The 20,061-nt window shown below is 39.0% G+C and overlaps 1 protein-coding gene across 1 annotated transcript in view; it reads left to right on the top strand.

Moving 5' to 3' along the window:
• RORB (RAR related orphan receptor B) overlaps positions 1-20,061 on the top strand; it is a gene marked incomplete at both ends in the record, with an annotated part of 145,581 nt that overhangs the window by 98,860 nt on the left and 26,660 nt on the right. Inside the window, 3 exons of the mRNA XM_084278401.1 lie at positions 11,581-11,706; positions 16,077-16,218; positions 19,223-19,624. Coding sequence (XP_084134527.1) covers positions 11,581-11,706; positions 16,077-16,218; positions 19,223-19,624 — 670 coding nt within the window. The remainder of the gene's footprint in view (positions 1-11,580; positions 11,707-16,076; positions 16,219-19,222; positions 19,625-20,061) is intronic.

Below are 20,061 nucleotides of genomic sequence, written 5' to 3'. Positions count from 1 at the left end.
GTCCAACAGGGACAGTACAGTTGGATCTGTCACATGGAGTCTAAAAACAATATAAGCAGATGGACTTTTTAGTTCTGGATGCAGGTAGGCAGAATAAAGGTGTTGTTTCACAGGACAGGGTTTTTATCTGTAATAATTAGGCATCTTACATCTGCCATTCTAATCCTCCGTTTCATATATATGTCTGAAACAAAAATAACTGACAGTAAAGGAAAGCCAAGATTTATTTTCAGAACTTCCAGAAAATAAGTATTGTTTTTAAATGATTGGGCTGGAATAAGAAATTAATTTTATGTGAAAATAGTATTAAAAGAAAATGTTTCATTACTTAATTCCTCCAGCAGTATTCCTCCCTTCCTTAATGAAATGGAACAGTCTATGCCTTTATCACTTCTTCCATTTAATCTTGTTAATGCAGTCTGTTAAGACTCCACTTTTGCAACAGCACAGGTGTAACTGTGAATAAGTAGGGTAGTAGGAAGAATACTGTTCTGCTCCTACGAGTCATTTATTTACGACAAAATGTGTGATATCCAACCCAGAATAAAAACTGATGCAACTGGTGAGTTGAAACATTTTTCTTCTTCACTTCCTTAACAATATGAGGTACTCCAATGAAGAATAAATAAGGAAATATTAACCATACTGTACCGTATCTATCCTTGAGACAACTGCACTTGGAGTTTTACTAAAGATTAGTTCTTCCTACTGTGTTAAAATATGGCAGATTAAATTGGTAAGTAGACAGTTGGGAAGTATAACATTTTTCAGGCAGCAACAGATGCAAATCCAAGAATATCTCCAGCTGATTTGATTGCTTTTCAAAAGATGGGGCAAAGATTTTAAATAAAAATGTGCAAAAGTGAAAATCCATAGTGATGATCAAAAACTTGAAAAAATTCAAAAAGCTCTAAGACAGCAACTTCAGAAGGATTTCAGAGTCATTTGAGACTGAAGTCACTTTCATTATTTGTTTACTGCTGCCTATGTCTCATCATTTTGCCTTGTAGGAGTTATATTGTGCCTTATATACAGGGGAGGGTATTGTAAGGAAAGTGATCCAGGAAAATAGATAAGAAATTATTCCATTGACTGGGATGGCAGTTACATAAAGTCCCAGATAATTCTAGTTAGATCCTCTTTTTTGCTGCACTGCTATAATTTTACTTGAGTGTGTTGAATTACTCCAAATTTACTTAGTGCAACTCAGAACCAAAATCTGTTCCAGAGGAAACACATTTCCCCATCCCTTCTTTCCCTGCGGCAGCGAGCCTGGTGATTTTCTATCTTAAAAGGAAATAGGAAGGGGGAAAAAAAAAAGGCAAAACCAAAAAAAGCAATTCCCATTTTTAAGAAGGCTTTTGCTGCTGAATCTTACTCATTAATAAAAATAAAGACACAAACTATGCTTATTTATTCTTTCCATGAGCAGTACAGTTGCCTATTTTTGAAAGAAGCTTTAAGCTGTAAAACGTTTAACATTAAAAGTTGCATTAATTAGTGGTTTATCGGGACTGCAAATATACAGTCTATTTATCTTACTAAAGCACTTCAGGTTTTTAAATTGCAGTGTTCCACTTGTACTTCCCTGTTACGCTGTTTCCACACTCTTGCTCATGGTCCACACTCTGTAGTGCTTAACGTTCTGTGTGCAGGACTCATGAAATCCTTCACCTTTTATGTAATTTAATGTGTGTGTTAAGAATGATGTATTTATTTCTTTACTGGCTAGTTCTGAGCTACCTTTTGTGCTTGATTTTCAGTATTAGGTAGAAGAAAATTCACAGGACTGTATTTCCAGAAATGTAGCTATTGTTAGACTTGCTTGCCACAGTAAGTGATCCAACTATAAAATTTCATACTGGGGGTGTAATATTTGGGGGAAATTGAGGATACGATCAATTAATATAATTAAATGTTTAAACAGTCTTGAAGTCATGCATATCCAAATAAACATAAAGAGGGGTGTTTTGCTAATAACAAAATGGTATTATTATTGTGTTACAAGCAATCAGTTATGTTAGCCTAACAAATACAATATTGGGCTAATAAAGAAAACCAAACTATTTTATATGTGATTGCTACAGCAGAATACTTACCATATGAATCATACCCTTGTTACACATCATTGTTAGATGCAAAAGGGTTTTTTTCTGTCTTGTCCCTAACGTAAATAGATAGGAGAGAGACAAAAAGTTAGAAAAGAATGTTTTTCAGAGTTTGAAAAAGCCATTTCTAATCACCAAGCATGGTTCAGCATTGTATTTAAATCATTTTAAGTCAGATTTTTATAACTTGTAAAATGTTATCTTTGGGTACAGTGTCCTGAGAGGTAATGTTTAAGGTAGTTGCAACAATGGCCACAAAAGATAATCAAACTTGCCTTTTAGACATGCACACAGGAGGCAAAATTAACAGACATTTTATATATGCTACGATATGGAGTGTTTTCTGGACTTCGAAGTGGAAATTTATTCCACTGCATTTTCAAGATGGCTTTTCCCTATGAAATCCTAGAAATTGCACAAGTTATTCCTGTTATGTTTATAATAAGTTTGGATCTTTTCAAATCTCAGCCTCCCTTCTTTCCTTTTCCAATATTTTGTTTCTAAAATTTTACTTTTTAGAAACACACTGAGACCTCAATAAAAATCAGTATGGATTTCCACAGAAATTGAGAATATAAAAAACATACATATATCCAGTTACTGAAGCTAAAAAACATTTTCAAGTATCATTTAGTGATTTTTTTAATCATATCCTTACTTGTTTTTATTTCTAGCAGTGTATAACTTACTGATTTTCAGAAGTGAGGTTTAGATCATTTTATTCTTCTCTGTTATATATAATTCCAAAAGAAGAAAGCATCAGTATTTTATAATATGTAGTCAGCTGTTGTGTGAGGTATAAATACTGGGCGGGGGTGGGGGGAGAGAGAAGTATTTGAGAGGTAGGACAATAGAAGAAGGTTCTGGCCCAGTTGTTTCTTTCTCTGGAGCTGCATTCTTTGTAGCTTCAGGAACCCTGTTTTTTGTGTATACGCAGATTGAAAAAAATTCCCTAGATCCTTAATCACTAACAGTGCACTGTAATATTGTGCTACTAACACCTATCCCACACGATGTTGCTGTTCTATGTAACTGTCCATCCCAGGTGTTGGCGCAGCCTTTCTTCCTTTTATGAGAGCCAGCTCTTGAGAAGCAGTTCGGAAAATAAACAGTTATAGAAGGGGAGTTAAATAGGATTATACTTGAAGCCTCCAGTTACGCAGAGGCTGGTTTCAGGGTCTGTTTAGTGGCAACTGAGTCAAGAATACTTAAATTGCTGAGCATCAGCTGGTTCTGAGGGAGGAGACCTGGACTGTGCAGCAGTCCTCATTTCCCCTTGATTTTGCATGACGTCAAATTCTGCGTTTGAGTCTTACTGGAAGTAGAGGAAACTGGGAATGTTTGAACAAAACAGTACAGGTGGGGGGAGGAAAGGAGAGGATGCAAGGATTGTGAGTCTGCTGCAGCTGCAGTCAAGCAGCAAAGTGCTGGAGAAGAGGGTGCTGCCACAGAAAGAGCTAAGAATAAGCATGGTACCTTCCTTCCTTTGCAAACTGGAGTAGGGTTAAAGTTCATTTCCACCCCACTTCAGCGAGCAGTAACACTGGCTGGGCGTGAGGTTACATATGAGCCCACAGCCTTGAGAAGAAAAGGTCTCCAGAGGCTCTTCCTGCAACATCTTTGTGCTACTGGGCTTTGTAACTGTACTGCAGTGATCGACACATATCTAACAACAACAGCTCCCACTAAGGTGCTGTATGTGCTGTGTAATGATTTCAGACAGGTCCCAATAGGCAAAATGGACTGTAAATATTTAGTCCATTTATCCAAAGATTTAAAAAAAAAAAAAAAGCCATGATTGTTGTTTTACAGGAGACAGTAATTCAGAAATACTGGACACACACTGAATAGCTTTCTGAATAAAGACAAGTAAGGAGGGGAAAGAATTTGTCCTGCTAAATGCCTGCTATTTAGTAAACCATTTAACTGAAACATCCACAAATTATGACAAATAGGTTGCCAGAGTAAATACTAAGTGCACTTCACATAGGAAAGAACTTCATGTGTGCAACACATTTTCTGTACAGGCTGCTATTTTTTGAGCAAGTGCACATTTACTCTGCAGAGAATTACATAGAAAACATGGTCATCGCTGCTGAAATAGCCAACCTGAACAGCTTATATAAACACTAGCTAAAGCTGCTGGAGATTATTTGCAGAACATTGGATCTGATGAGCTCAAATGTAAGATAGCTTGGGTAGTATAATATTTGGGATTACCATAATAATCTCTTTAGGGAAAGTGTGCAGTATCAGCAGAACCATTGCTTGAGTCTTTGAGGGAAGTAGAAATGTACAGTAATAATTCTGCATTTATTATACATTTAAATCTTTCCCTGTGAATTAGGCAAGTTTCTGAGCTCTTTATGGGGCCCAGGATAAGGCTTTGAGAAATTAATTAAATTTCTGTGATTTGAACTCACCTATGGAGCCTAAACCATCATTTCGGCAACCTGTTTTTGTTGTGTGGTAACTTGCTTTACTGCAGCACCATCCTTTGAAGTTATACATATAATTTGCATGCATATATGTTACTAGGGAAAAGAGTTCATAGATCAATATAGAGAATTCCTTGTTGAGAGGCAATGAAAATGCTCTGTACAAATTTACAGACTGCTAGGTGAGTTGTCAAAGTTTACTGATCCTTCAGCCTTCTCTGACCTCTTTGCACACAGCCTTTTAGGGGGCAAGCTTTAATCCATAGCTTCTGACAGGGGAGCAGATTTTCATCTTTTTGGACCTGTGCACAGGGCTGTACTTGTCTGCCATCATCACCCTGCAGAGGATACAGGCAGCTCTGCTTCTCTTCTGCTGTTTTCCCTGCCTGAGAACCATCCCACAAAAGTCAGGGACAGCCTTCAACACTTGTGCTTCTTATGCACTCCAAACACTCTGTTTTATCCAAAATAAACAAACAAACAAGCTGCTAGGTAGCAGTTTCTGTGTCTTTGGCATCTTCGTAACCTTTTGGTTTGAGTGTTGGACTGCCTTTCTGGGCAAAAAAGCTTCACAGCTTTTATTTGGAGTCCAGGAAATAGCATCACCAGTGCTGTCTTGTTATATCCCCATGGAAATACAGATTTTTCCATTAATTTATAAATGTTTAAAAGTCATTGAAATCATCACATCTTCAGGGAAAAAAAAATAGAGACTGGTAATCTAAAATAAGTGTATATCAATTATCTCACAGCATCACATCACTGTTCTTAAGAGTCTTATGGTCCTCTTGCCCACAACTACCAGTGCCCCACAGAGAATCATCCAACCTTGCAATCTTGCAGCTTTTCTAATTGATTAGCATAATGAAATTCACCTCTGAGCAGTTATCCTTAACCTGTATTAAGTTTGAAGTCCTTTGCTCCTACCTAAGGTTTGATAAAAAGCTAGGGGTCTAAACACATTTTTAAAAGAATAATAAAAGGTATTACATGTATCTGAAACTCTCATCTTGTCTATATACTCAGACCATCGCAAGCATAGCAACTTTTTAGTATTCCTAAATTGTTCAGTAACACTGCTAGATCCACTGGGAGATGCTAGTTACATTCAGGAAAAAAAAAGGGCATTTGAACAAAAATATTTTTTCTTATTTCTGTTCCTCCTGTGATAGGAAAAGATTGCGCTATGTGCTCATTTTTTTCCTATAATTTCACCTTCTCTGCTGAATGTAAAGGCAAATAATCTGTGCAGATCATTCTTTCCCAACTTGTTCCAAAATTAGTATGTAATAAGATACAAAAATATCAGATGAGTGGTTTGGAGTTTACCTTTAGCTCTGGAGCAATCATAATAATTTGAAGTCATATTATTTGGTCTGTAAACATTATTGTGGCCATGAAACAGACACAAGAAGTCTTCTTCTGAAGTATGTATCTACAGTGCAGATACAAAACTATTTCCTTCCTACCAAAACCTGCAAGAAGTTTAATATATAGCATGTCATTTTGAAACTTCATCGGTCTGCAGGCATTATCATGCATATTTGTATTGTTTGATTTTAACTTTTCTGTCAACAAAAATAATTTCAAATGAGCACACTAGGGATGCACAAGGTAACTACATGGAAAAAAACCTTAAGTTTTCCAGAGGTTCTTTTCCAATAGTCTTTAGAATAGCCATGCAATAAAGGCTGGAGTTGATCTGTAAGAAGAGTGGATGTACAATTTAGTGGGTTTTTTCCTTTTTTCCTCCTCCCTGCCCCCCTCCAGTTAATCATAGAAGAAGAAGGGGAAAAAGAAAACAAGTTCACTTCCAAGTGTCACTGATTATAAACTAGAAAAAGTTTAGCTAAGAGTATGAGACCATGAAAGAAATTAGACCGGTCAATTGCATGGATTTATAGAAAAAACATCTTTCTAGCAGTAATCTATCACTCTCTTATTTCCAAAAATGATCTATCAGATTTCTCAATATCCAGCTTCCAGAACTACCACTTACCTTGAAATCAATTACAAGTTTTTACAGGTCATGTACAGATCAGATTTACCTGAGTGTGCCCAGTGAGATGCACAGATATGTACAAGAACAACCACTCCTGACTAATTTGCATGTCTCTGCACATGAGCTGTAGGACTGGCATATTTGGGAGCCACCAGCCTTGCTGCACATGCAGAAAGAGCCCTGGACAGCATGGACCTGACAGTCTTTGTAGCTATAAAAACGTCTGGGGTCCAGATGCACAGTCAGAATTGTATCACTGTGCAAAAATGCTAAAATTTTTATGAAAGCATTCTTTTCCTCGGTGAATCCCTTCATATCTGCTTACTCTAATGGCTCATTTGGGTTATGGCTGACAGAAAATGCATCTACAGACACATTAATTAATATTAGCTGGCATTAATTAGCTTGCTGAGATATTGCTAACTATGTAGCTCTCACTGCTTGAGGTACAACAGAGGCTGCAAATATGACTAGTATCCTCAGCTATGTATTTTCAGATTATTGAATACAAATGCAAAGCACCTGAATTCTTGCTGTGAAACCACAGAATATCTAATCCAGTGGCAAAGGGGATACCAAGATCTAGCTGGCAGCCTAACGTGCAGTGGAAATTTCTGTTGATGGTAATGTGCGAGGAAAAAGCCTGTCTTACTCACAGAGGTCAGGGTAAAAAAAAACCCAAAGACTTGGCAACTAGATAAAAATGCTGAATATACTTAATTTGAAATCGCTCAGGGATACAAACATGAAAGTGAACTGGGCCAATCTACTAGCATTTTTCAAAGAACTCCAGTTTAAGGATTATGGGAATTCTTGGAAGGTGAAGGAGCTGCTTTTTTTGCTATCAGTTCTCTGATTAGCCTTGATGTTTCCAAGTGCAATCCCTCCTGGATCAACAAATTAGAGTGAGGACTTCTTCAAAGTTCATGCCCAGAATGCTTTAGTATCCTCTTTTGATCAAGAACTAAATGTTGAAAGCTTGAGTCTTTTTTTCCTTTGGAATTAAAGCTACAGATTTGGAGATTATAGTCCTATCTCTCCCAAATAGTTTCTCAGGTGTTAAACTGAGATTATTGGTTTTTATTGTTAGACAACATATGTATGAGAGTCAGTCCTCAAAAATACACAACAGACACATTAGTTGTCTTCTTGACTCTCATCTTTGTTTCAAGAAGAATTCAGCAAATCAACTGCGTATCTCCTAGATTTTTTTCCTAATTCCACCAGTTTAACAATTTGTGAAACCTGATCATTGCCCTGCTTTTAGGGTAATAAATTTTGTGCCTATGAGCAAATCATTTGCTGTTTAAAAAAAAAAAAAAATACAAAAAACAGCTCAGTGTACTTTTGATTTCTCTTTGGGCAGCATTGGAGAAAATACCTAATGCTTAGGTTGAATAATGGCTTTAAAGTACATACTTGTTATTATGCAAGTGTTCGTTTTGAATGTGTGAGATGAGTTTGTGTTTGCTTCCTTAACAGAATTTCATCCTTCTTCCAGTTGTCCTGAGTGAACGAATTAGGTTCCAGGTAGTAAAGACAGTAACTATGGACTATTACTATTACTAGACATGTAGAATTAATTTATTTCCATTGCAGCATTCTAATTTGTAGGACTCTATTTAAAACTAGAGGCAGTTCCCAGCCCCAAAGAACTTTAACTTAGGTATAACGTAAGAGATGAATACCGCAGAGAGACAGGATGACCTTGCAGTACTGTTGAGAGAAGCTATAGCTAGCAATAAGGAGCAGTCACAAAGCAGCACGTATTCAAACATTACCAATGTTTTGTTAGACAATAGGGTTATGGTGGGTTTGCAGGCTTTTATCAAGTGATACATCTCAGACTGGATGAAAACTGAATGTGCTTGTTGAAAAATTGGACAAATGGGCAGTTGATACCTGTGTTACTGCTTGGAAAGAGGCAGGAGCCATTGCTTTTATTTGTATTATTAAAGTTGGGGGGGTAAGAATGCAAGTGGAAATGCTTTAGAAGTGGAGATAAGTAGTTTTGCTCTTACTCTTTTCTCCTGTTTACTACACTGGGAGAAAATAAGTAATAAGTTCCATGCCTGTGCTGGTGAAAGTTATCATTGTGGCAACTCCACTGTTATTAGTTCATTCCATTTTTCCCTCAATATTCAGGAAGTGGTACTGAATCAATGCATTTTATAAGTGTAAGGAATTCAGAAGCGAGCTGCCTATTTTATAATAGCTATAAAGAAAGGTAGGATATACAGGTCCCTAAACTGTTTGTAGCTCTATGAGGAAAAGGATGAAGAAAAACAACATAAAATTATAGGCTGCTGAAAAAAGATACAATGTGCAAAAGGTGTAGTAGCCTCTGACAATCATTAAATCTGCAAAAGAAACCTGGTACACAGGGTGTTAATTACTGTAATTCAAGAGGTTTCTGGGAATACAGTGGCTTCTTTTTCATCTGGCCTGTACAATTAATGACTCGAGTTTTCTGTTACGAATCCTTAAATCGTTCTGCTGTCCTGTGAACAAAAAGAAATGCCTGGGAGACAGTAGCAGAGTCTACTTTTCCAAATTTCTTCAAATGCCTTCTGTGTCCTAAAGATGCTGCCTTTTCTGTGAGCTCTCTAAGGAGCCATGGTAGCGATTTCCTAGACATCCTGTATTTACTAATTTATAGAGCGGTGAGTTTTGAATAAGGGCTTGAATTAACTCATGAGTCACAAGTCTAAAGTATATATTTCATATTAATTGAAACCTGCAGCCTTAGCATTTAATGACCTGGCCAGCAAATATTCACCATGTACATAGAGAATGGAATTATTGATGGCTCACCGTAATGTGTACTGTGCTAAATTCAACATGTGTCATGGGATCAATCCTTCTGTCTCTGTTCCTATCACAGTTACAAACTGCATATGCAAGCCACATTAAAAGTACCTTCATGTTATTTTGGGGTTGGGTTTTTTTTTCTTTCTTTGTCTTGTCTTTTCCTGGATATGTCCTCACATTACCACTGTAGTTTCTGCCTCTGACATTGACATATGTCTTTGAGGCTCGTCAACGTAAAGCAGTGTGTGGTCCCAGAGCTGAGCCTTGCTCCCTCCACATGACTCTCAAGCAGACACCTATGAGCAATTACTCAAACTAGTCTCTCAGACATCAGTAGAGATGCATGTTTAAATGCTTTCATTATCTCAGTGGGGACATGGCATAGGAATTTTTGAGCAGGATAAACTTGGCAAAATTGCTGAGGAAATGCAGACAATTTCCTGCAAGGGATTGCCTTCTTTCTTATGCATCTGTTGTGCTCAGATAGCTATTGCATATCAGTTTCTTAAGAAGGGAAGGAAACTACCACCACCTAGTTCATGAAAATGGGATACAGAAGCTAACCCCAAAGTTTCATCTGACATAGGAGACTTTATTTCTAGATATGAACTTTCTTAAGTGCAAACACTGGCAAGATTTCGGTTCTGGGTTGTCTTCATCTGGAACCTGTTAACTACAAATTGCTATTTCCTCCAATAAAATTAATTCTATCCATCCCGGATTAGGACCAGCTTAAAACCTGGCCTGTTTGCCTGGACCTAAAAATGTGCTTGATCAGAGACAGCATTGTCAGGAAACTGAGCTCACAGTGGGGAACTAAAGTCTCTTTAGTCATCCATGAATACCTCTGTTCCATGGTTCCTTTGGGATGTGGCATCCAAGGGAAAAGTTATTTGACTTTTCAAAGAGGCCCGACTAGCATGCACGTATGTTGGTAGGCCTCTATCCTGATTGAGGTGCTAGGAGAGTAGAGGGAGCAAAGCATCGTTTAGTTGCAAGCGTGATGTCGATGTAGTAACATTTAGTTACACCTTTTACCACCATTTATAACCTTTTTCACTGTCAGCAGGTTTGAAATGGAATGCTTTTCTTAGGATGATCATCTGGATGATAATCTTTCACTGTCTATTCTGGAGTTGAATGTGTCTAGTTAAAATACTAATGGCTAGCAATCCTTGTGCTCAGGGTGGTCCTGCTACACAAGCTTTCGGCTTTGCTTCTCAAGGATTTGAGTTGTGTTGCAGAGAACTGCTGCTACTGTTGCCCTGGGCATGAAGGAAAGGCATCTACCAGACACCTTAATCCTTTACCAAGCATGGTACTGCTTCCAAGTGGCAGGAGAATTGCAAGGAGGCATGCATCCCACATAGGAAAGTGAATGAAAGGGAAAGAAAATAGGGTTTCCATTTCTTCTCAAGACATCTGACTAGAATAAAGGCACAGTCCTTCCCTGCATTTCAGCATATGTGCTCTTACGGTATCATCAAAGGAAACACACACACAGGGTTCAAAGTAGTTGAGGGAAGCTGTGTTAGGGAAATTAAAAAAAAAAAAAAGGAAGATAGTGAAAAATGTATTCTTTATTTGAATTAAATGACCATTATGTTTATAAAAGGATTTGAAGCATATCCATATTTGAACATTTTCAGCTAGTACCTGCCTCTCTCTGCATGTAGCCACTGGCTACTTAAATTCAGTCTGTGGGCCTTGCCTGCCTGTGACCTGGTGCTGAAACAAATAGCTTGCAGAGAAGGAAAGGTTAAGCAATCATTTGCAAGCCCATCACTGCCAGTGGGATCGATATATTTGTGTGTCTAGAAACCACAATCTGAAGGATGTGAAAATTTCACCTCTACTGCACTGAAAAATGCGTCAAAATATACTATGTAATTCTACCTCAGCAAAATGAAAAGTCGTGAATATTTTAAACGTGTGAGCAAGTAGAATCTAGATAATTATTTAGGACCCCTAATGATATTAGCAATAATGATGATGAAATATGAGGAAAAACTTGCTGATCGTGAGAAACCTTAAACTGTTGAAAAGTTTTGTGGGGTATGGTAGAAACTACATAATGTGAAGCAATTAAAATTTGCCAAATCAAGCATTCAGAGACACTCACAATAGACTACAGAGCAATGTAAGTCGGTGGGTGAACAGTCTATCTACTGTCTAGATCTAGTTTTTAAAATCTTCATTTGATAATGAAAGAAATCAGTAGAATTATGTGCTAAAAATATTTGTCTTGTTTTCTTTTTCAGCGCAAATTGAAGTGATACCATGCAAAATTTGTGGTGATAAGTCCTCTGGAATACACTATGGAGTCATCACATGTGAAGGCTGCAAGGTACGAGATTTTAATACAGCATAGTCATCAGCTTCTGCATTAGCCTCAGGCATGTGTGTACAATAATACACTCTTACACGCTTTCAAGCAAGTGGTGCCAAAGGCTGTATAGCCTGCTGCTGATACAGATGCATTTCATGCCTAATTTTACTAGTTGCTCTCCTTTTCATCAAATAGTCTTTAGAGTTACCTTCTCATTTGAAGCATGAATTAATCGCATCTGACGCAGTGTAAGTGCTGATACTGAGACTGGCAACTGTAAGTCACACCTGCTCTACCATAAATCAGCTTGAGGGATGGATTTCTTATCTTGTTTCCTATACAATGCATGTAGCATTAAAAGTTGGCGCCGTATCTCAGTTCAACATCTTAAAAGCTTACAGGTGTCAGTTTGGTCCTATTTTATCCCCTTTGCATTCTCTGCAGGCCGAATTGTAATCTCCAAAAGAAAAAAAAAATGCCTTACATTATGAGTAGTGTGAAAAGGATCCTTTGTCTTCTTCTTTATAGTCTCCAGCCCAGGGCAGTAGCTGGGGGGGGGGAAAAAGCGGGGTGGAGGGAAGCGCAAAACCCACTTCCATGCTGCTTAGTGTATTAACATATTATTAACATATTATCCCAGGCACTAGTTCAAATAATACAAATCAGAGTCCAAGCCTAGATTTTTCGATTTTAAAAGTACTCTGTGATTTTGTTATCTAAGTATTTATATCATTACTCAGGAACACCGGAATTTCCTACTACGTGTTGGTATTTCAGCTTTGACTGCAAATGTTCAATTTCAGAGACAGGCAGCTTCTCCAATTTCTTCTATCTGGGAACATACAAACTGGTACATGGGAAAGTGGGTGCACACTTACTTGCAGAGTGAAATGGCAAGCCTGTATTTACTTAATGCTTAACGAAGTTTTAGAACCACTGAAAAAAGCGAAAATTTGTGTGCATCCATTCCCAGAAGAAAGCTTTTAATGCCAACACACTGAGGTAATATATTGTCAAAGAACAGATTCCTTTCAGATACGTTAACAACTGTAAATGGAACAAACCGCAGTGTGTCACTGTCTTATTGTGACACTGGACTAGAAATAATCATCTTCTTACGATGATCACATGAAACAGGATTAGGCTAATTGATCTGATACTTCAAAATTGGCACAAAAACTACAGGAGAAAAATGCTTTAAGCAGAAAACCGGTGTCTTGTCTCGGTACTCAGCATCCACAGAGCAGTTAGGGGTAAAGTCTCCTGTAGATGTGATTAGGGTTAATGCTGGCCCTTGTGTGTGCCTCAAGAGGAGATGATACCCCTCAGCTCTGTGTGTAGACTGCTTATTCAGATAAGGAGCTTCTCTTCCACTTATGACAGTTTTAACCCTATTGTTTTTGTGCCAGTTTTGCAGTATCAGATCAATTAGCCTAATCTTGTTTTGTGAGCCTGTTGTGAAAAAAGCACAACAGGGTCGGATGGGAGGCATCTCAGTCTGTCAGAGATCTCTTGTAAGGTAAGCACTGTCTCGGGTAGCGCAACTCCATTGCCCAGCAATTAAATAACTATTTCCTCAGCCCACATACTAATAACTGGTTATTTCTGGCTCCTTTTGCCTGAATGCATTAGAAATCTGACTTAATTAAGAGGGAGACCATGTGTGGAAGAAAGAGGTGAGAAGCACTCCAGAAGCATGCACACGTGTTGAGCCAGGCACCAGGCAGCCCCAGCGTTTCGGGACACAGCATCCGTGGATTGTGCTGCCAGTGGCAATGCTGCAAACTTCAAGGGACAGGAAACCCTCTAACATTGTGTCCCTACATTAACTATGCCACAGCAAACGCATGTTATAAGTGCTTGAGGGGCTTCCTACTGCTATTTCATGTGCTGAATAACCTGCCAGAGTCACTGTCGTCACTGAAAGGGTGAAACCTGAACACAGGTTTCCATCCTGCCTGTCTCTGTGGCTTCCTCCTTTGCTGAGAAGCCTTTTATCATTATCTCCTGCCTACCCCCAGGGCAAAGTGTTTGGCTACCACTTTTTTGTCATGGCTTGGATGGTAGGTTGTGTGACCATTTTTCTTCTCAGGCTGGTTGTAGGTGACAGATACGGTGACTTGTTCATGATGCAGAAAGACTTGTTATTAGTATTGAGAATGTTAGGAAATCTGTCCTTAAGTCCATAACTTCTCCGTAATGAGCTGCACCCTCCTTCCACTAATGGAATTATTCTCAGAAAATACAGCCAGTATTATATAAAGGTATCATAGAAATTAAATGAAACGTGTTGTCTGTACTTTGTATGGCAACACTTGGATCTTAGGCAGGAGAGAGTACAACAGTTTCCTTGGAAAAATAAATTACCTGTTGTAGATTTATTTTATTATATAAATCTTATTTTTTTCCTAAGAGGGGCAGGAACAAACAAATTCTTCTGAGATAAAATCAGTCCTAATGGGTGAAAACTGCACCTCGGTATCAATGCTAGATGGCTGTGTGGAGTTTTTTAACATTGCTTAATTCATTTGTTCTCTCAAATCCATATCCACATAGGAGCTGCTAAAATCCAAACCTTTAAACCAGAAAATCCTTCATATGTCAAAACTAAAATTGGCTGTATAGTTCAGCAAACAGAGTAGAAATATTTGCAAATTAGCATCCATTTAGCCCTAAATTAAACTCACCTCCATGTTTTCAGGAAAGTTTTGTTGAGCCAGCATCAGTTAGGTCCTCTCCAGACTTTTTTTCTGAGAGTTCTCCTAAAGGACTCCATGTTCTCAAAAGTGCAAGTCATAAAACGCAATTTATTTTTTAGATATACTAAATATATACATAGATATGTTAGATATAATTATATACACTGAAAAAACCCAGCACAGACAGGACGAAGTGAGCCTCCTTACAGTCGACCTCAGGAACTAGTGCTACCAGTGTCCTCGGCTGTTACTGACACCCTGCGGCATCCTTATTGGCTTCACCAGGACTTGTGTGAGAATTCAGGCAGTACCTCTAGCAAGCAAATTGAATCCTGTGGCACTGTCACTTTGTCGCTTCCCCACTCTCATTCCCCCAAAACGTACGGCTGCTGTGATTCCCATTGCTTGTCATCCTGGGCAGAGGTGAGCCTGGTTTGCCTGATAAATGAAGTCAGCTCTTGCTCTCTGTCTCCATTCAGGCTGTTTGCAAGCAAGCTCAGAAAGGAACAACCACTTTGGTATCATTTCTGGTGGCTCTTGTGACTTCAGTAATGATGCTGTCTGCCTTTTCTGTCTCCTGATGGCTTCCTGCAGTGGCTAGGCTATCCTTCAGCTCTCCCACCACATAACCCAGCAGCTGCTGGCATCTACAAGCACTAAACTGGCAAAGGGACTTCTTTGTTTCTTTCTCTCTGGACTTGCTGTTTCTCTTGTCCTTTGTTTTACAGGAAAGAAAAGAAAATCATAAAATGTCTTCTCCCTCTCTCTTTCTCTCTCTTATCCTCACCCCTGGTTTCATGCCTCTTGTCACCTTTGCCATTTCATGTCACCTCTACCATAACAGTGCCCCTCGATGTCATTTGTAGCAGCTGGGAGCTTATAAGTCCTTACTTATGGGTTAATAGACCCCTTCTAGCCCCCTGATCTTTAGCCAAATAGCCCACATCTGGCCAGAAAAACATTCTAGGTGATAGAATATCTACAAATTTTTACATAGATAAAATGGGTGATGTTATATTCCATTCAAATGGAAAATGTCATTACTTTCTCATGGTAGTGTCCAAAGGTGTTGCTTTCTCCTTTGTGCATTGGCTTTACTTGATACAGTCATTAAATCCTAGTGCTTTTGTGACTCTTGAATTTGAATTACTTTTCACTCCTGTAGTGTATGGCCCCTCCAGATCAGATCAACATTTGCCAGGTTAAACTGAACAGCAGACTTTAGCTTCTAACACTGTGCGTAGCCAGTGCCAGTTATTACCCGTCTCTTTCATCAAAGGAAGAAAATAGTCAGAACAAGTACTTTTAAGTTATCTGTTTACAAATGCTGACAAGCGTTTCCTCTATTATGAGCAAACATTAGATGATAAATAGTCATTATTGCACAATAAGAATGCCTTCTGTAACATTATTGTTTGCATTTTAACAAAGTAGAATTACACTCTTCACAGATTAAAGCACAATTCTCTTTATTATAAGTAAATGTTCTTTAATTTCACTATACAAGGCCAGCACATCTGCAAAGCCACAGCATAAATAGCACTGCACTAAAGAAGTAGTCATTTACATGGGTGTGTAGGGGGTGTGTGTGTGTGTATGCACTGTGCCTGCATGCGTGCTCACACACACACACACATATATATATGCGCACATGATAATATGCTGTCTCTCTTGCTCTCTTGCCCCTAGGGATTCTTTCGGAGGAGTCAGCAGAACAATGCCTCCTACTCCTGCCCAAGGCAGAGAAACTGTTTAATTGACAGAACCAACAGAAATCGTTGCCAACACTGCCGACTGCAGAAATGTCTTGCCCTGGGAATGTCTCGAGATGGTAAGGAGTCAGATTCCTGTTTCACGCCTATATCCTTTGAAACTTTTCATAAATTCCCTGTAGATTTCTGGAGAAGAGAGAGGAGATGCTCCTGGCTTTGTAATGCACGAACTGTGAGACACAGATCTTTGCCATTCACTTAACAAAGGAGGCTGTTTTCATGGGGAGGGTGGGGAAATCACGAAATGGAGAGCAGTATTACTTTGGAACAGAAAGAGTCAGAAGTGAAATGTTCTGATCAAAGGCACAAAAAGGTCACCTCTGGAGAGTTGGTTTTGTATTTCGGTTTAGATAACCTCTTACATTAAACATTAGCATTTATCTTAACATTAAATACTGATGTGTGAAAGCATCCCTTTCTTTAAGATCTCTAAAGGTCTATGACAGGAAATAGGCAGTTAAGAAGAAATTCACACCTTGATAGCATTGGGGGATGTTTGTTTCATTCAGAGCACTTGGCCAAATATTTTTCATCTCTCTAACCCCCTTTTCTTTTGCCTGTATATTGACCCCTGCCCGGGTTAGCACTGAAAATGAACACTATACCAGAGAAAAAGCTCCACAGTGTATCCGATAGCAACATCCCTTGCTCCTTGCAGGGCTCTGGTCCACCTTCCAAACTTGGGGGTGATGAGCCATCATCAGCAAGCTGAGAATGTGCACCACACCACGCTGTGGGCAGTGGGAGGCTCAGGCAAGGCTCCCCACAGCCGACCAGCCCTGGACACTGCTGTTCATGCCAGGGCTTTTCCAGCTCACAGACATGTTTTAAATGGCCAGGAAGTACAAGAAGAAAATGTTCTGGTTTTTTAAGGCAGGTTATATTGGTTTCAATTGTCTGGCAGTAGTTTTCTGTCTTTTTTACACAAAATGTGTCATTTGAAACTAATAGTCATTGATGGATGAGTTACTTAAGGAGCTATTTGTTTAGGTGGTCCACAGACTATAAATCTGTTTTACATTTGGACTGTAATAGATCTTTTCCTAAGTCAGTGTGTCTCTTAGGTTGCACTGAAACGACTTGCTCACCAGTCTCACCAGTTTGGGAGGGGCTTTGCCACTTCACCTTTAATCCATGAACTCCTTTTGGTCCTAGCATGCAGCTTACTCGATGCCTTAGCTCCTGATTCTTCCCAGAAGAGATTAAAGTAGTAACATTTCAGTAATTTAACAGCACGTGCTTTCCTCCTAAAAGTAATACCTTCCAATGATTTGAGGTATCACAGGGGCATTTTAATGTGACTGACAGCACTGCCTTCCCAACCTATAATTCAGGGACCACTGCATACAGACAAAAGGAGTGATTCTTCTGACAGCATTACTTTCTCCTCTTATTGTTTATATAAGGGTGTTTATATTTAATGATATTAAGAGCTCTTGCAAGTTTAAAATAGGCTGTATGGATTTTTTTTAACAGAGAAATTGAATGTGATTTTTACCTCTCAGCCATGGAACAGATTCATTTTTATCATGCAGAGGCAGGATGCTAATTGACAGCAGCTGGAGAATCCAATTAATGAATATATAATGAGAATAAACAGTGGGTGTTTGTTTTTATTACTGAGGTCCTAAATTTGAAGAAAACACACAGTTGCGTTTTTCAGAATACAGTCATCATGTATTGTCTGTAAGGGTGTGCAGAGCACCGTGGACTAATTCCAGGGGCAGGCTGTGTTCATGTGATGTTGCTTGCAGCCCATGTGAAGGGTTGCAAATAAGCTGAGGTAGGCAACAAGAAAATAAAACTCTCAGAGTAAAAAAGTGCAAGTAAGTTGAAGAGGCTGCTATCTCCTCCGTATTCTGAGACTGCCTTTTCGTATTGCACTCTTCCTTTTCTGTTCTTTTTTCCTGAATGAAGACTTTCATGTTCATCCACATGTGAAGGTTCAGACTCTTCTCAAGGGCTATAGCTGAACTATGGGGTAGAAAAGTGAAAGTCAAGGCCATCCTGTGCCAATAAATGAGTCTGAATTGATCCAAATTATAGCTGAACTGGAAATTCTCAGAGCTGGAAAACACACCACATAATACACCGAAATTAGTATTTCCAGAACAACATCCTCTCATCTGTACTCTGATAAATTCTGCTGAATGCATCCCACATTTATTTTGGAACACAATTGACAGCTACCTCTGCTCTGAGTTCCATCCCAGTAGAAAGCCAGAATTTACAGAGAGATGGGGTGGATTGGGTGGGGGAGGATAATCAGCTGTGACCCACTGTATATGCCGGCTGTGGATTTACTCCTCCTAGTTCCAGGGCAATCAGCCTGTCATTTTTGAAAATTTCAATCTCAGTGTAATGAACCCTGTTCCTGGAGAGAGTGTTTTGCACTGATGTTTTCCTTGCTTTCTCATCAGAAGGAATGCATGGATTTGTGCATAGAGATTATGTAAATTGATTGTGTAAATCCTGGAGACTTTTCGTTGTGGAAAAGATGGCATACATTTATGCTGTTTACCTACAAATCTGCTATTTTCCTTTAGGTTCTAATTCTAACCTGTAAGATTATTTTTTTTTAAGTGTGAAGATAACACCCATTGAAAGGATGCGATAATAAGGCTTTAGGGCTTGTTTTCATCCAGAGTACTAATCCTGTTAGTGCACTGTTTAAAGGTTTGTGGAAAGTTGGTAAATCACATGGGATATGAATCTACAAACTATACGTTTCATACAGCTCTGGGTTGTTGTTCAGTGAACACAGAGATATAAAAGGATGCATGGTCTTTTTGACATTCACAGTGGGAAGTAAGTTGCTTGACTGAGGCTCTCCTGTCAAATAGGAGTCATTGTCGTCACCTTGTAAATCCAAGCACATAGTATTTTTTCCTTTGTGAACACACATGGTGTACAGCTTTGCATCCTCTCTCACATCCACAGAAAAAGACACGTTTCCGCAGCAAAAGTAATGCTGAAAGCAAAAATCAAAAGGGTGGTGGGGTTGAGGGGAAACAAGAAAGAAATGAAAGATGACAGTGGTTCTCATTGTGCTTTGCTTTTCAGCTGTGAAGTTTGGTAGAATGTCCAAAAAGCAGAGGGATAGCTTGTATGCTGAAGTGCAGAAGCACCAGCAACGACTGCAGGAGCAACGGCAGCAGCAGAGCGGTGAGGCAGAAGCCCTCGCCAGGGTTTACAGCAACAGCATCAGCAACGGCTTGAGCAACCTGAATAATGAAACTGGCAGCACCTACTCAAATGGGCATGTCATCGACCTGCCAAAGTCTGAGGGTTATTACAACGTGGATTCTGCCCAGCCTTCCCCAGACCAGTCTGGGTTAGACATGACTGGAATCAAACAGATAAAGCAGGAACCTATCTATGACCTCACCTCTGTACCAAACTTGTTTACCTATAGCTCTTTCAACAATGGGCAATTAGCTCCGGGGATATCCATGACTGAAATAGGTAAGGAAAATTCTTATTCCTCTGGCATAATGTGTGTGTATATATAAGCTAGATTGCAATATTGCCTTTATTAAAATACTCACAGGTACATAACAATTACATGTTCACACATGTGTGTATGTGCACACCCAGAGAGAGTAAAGGAGAGAAAATCAGTCTGACAGTGCAGTATTGAGGCAGCTCTGTTTTTACCAAAATCTGAAAATTATGCAGTTTCTTAAACTCAGCAGTTCATGTTCTCTTTATGAAATAGAAGCACCAAAGCAGGTGATGAATCAATCAGAACCAAGTGATAATTAGTAATGGGGAGCTTGTTTCAAATGAGCTCATTAGTGGCAAGGTTAAATGATCTCTTCAGCCAGATATCCATATTCTTGTCAAAACCCAGAATCCCTGTGGCAACTAATTCTAGGGTATGTATTGTCAGAAAGCACCAG

The sequence above is a fragment of the Gallinula chloropus genome (genome assembly GCF_964237585.1).
Source record: "Gallinula chloropus genome assembly, chromosome: Z".
Taxonomy (NCBI): Eukaryota; Metazoa; Chordata; class Aves; order Gruiformes; family Rallidae; genus Gallinula; species Gallinula chloropus.
The sequence above is the reverse complement of the archived record's forward strand: the minus strand, read 5'-3'. Positions and strand labels throughout refer to the sequence as shown.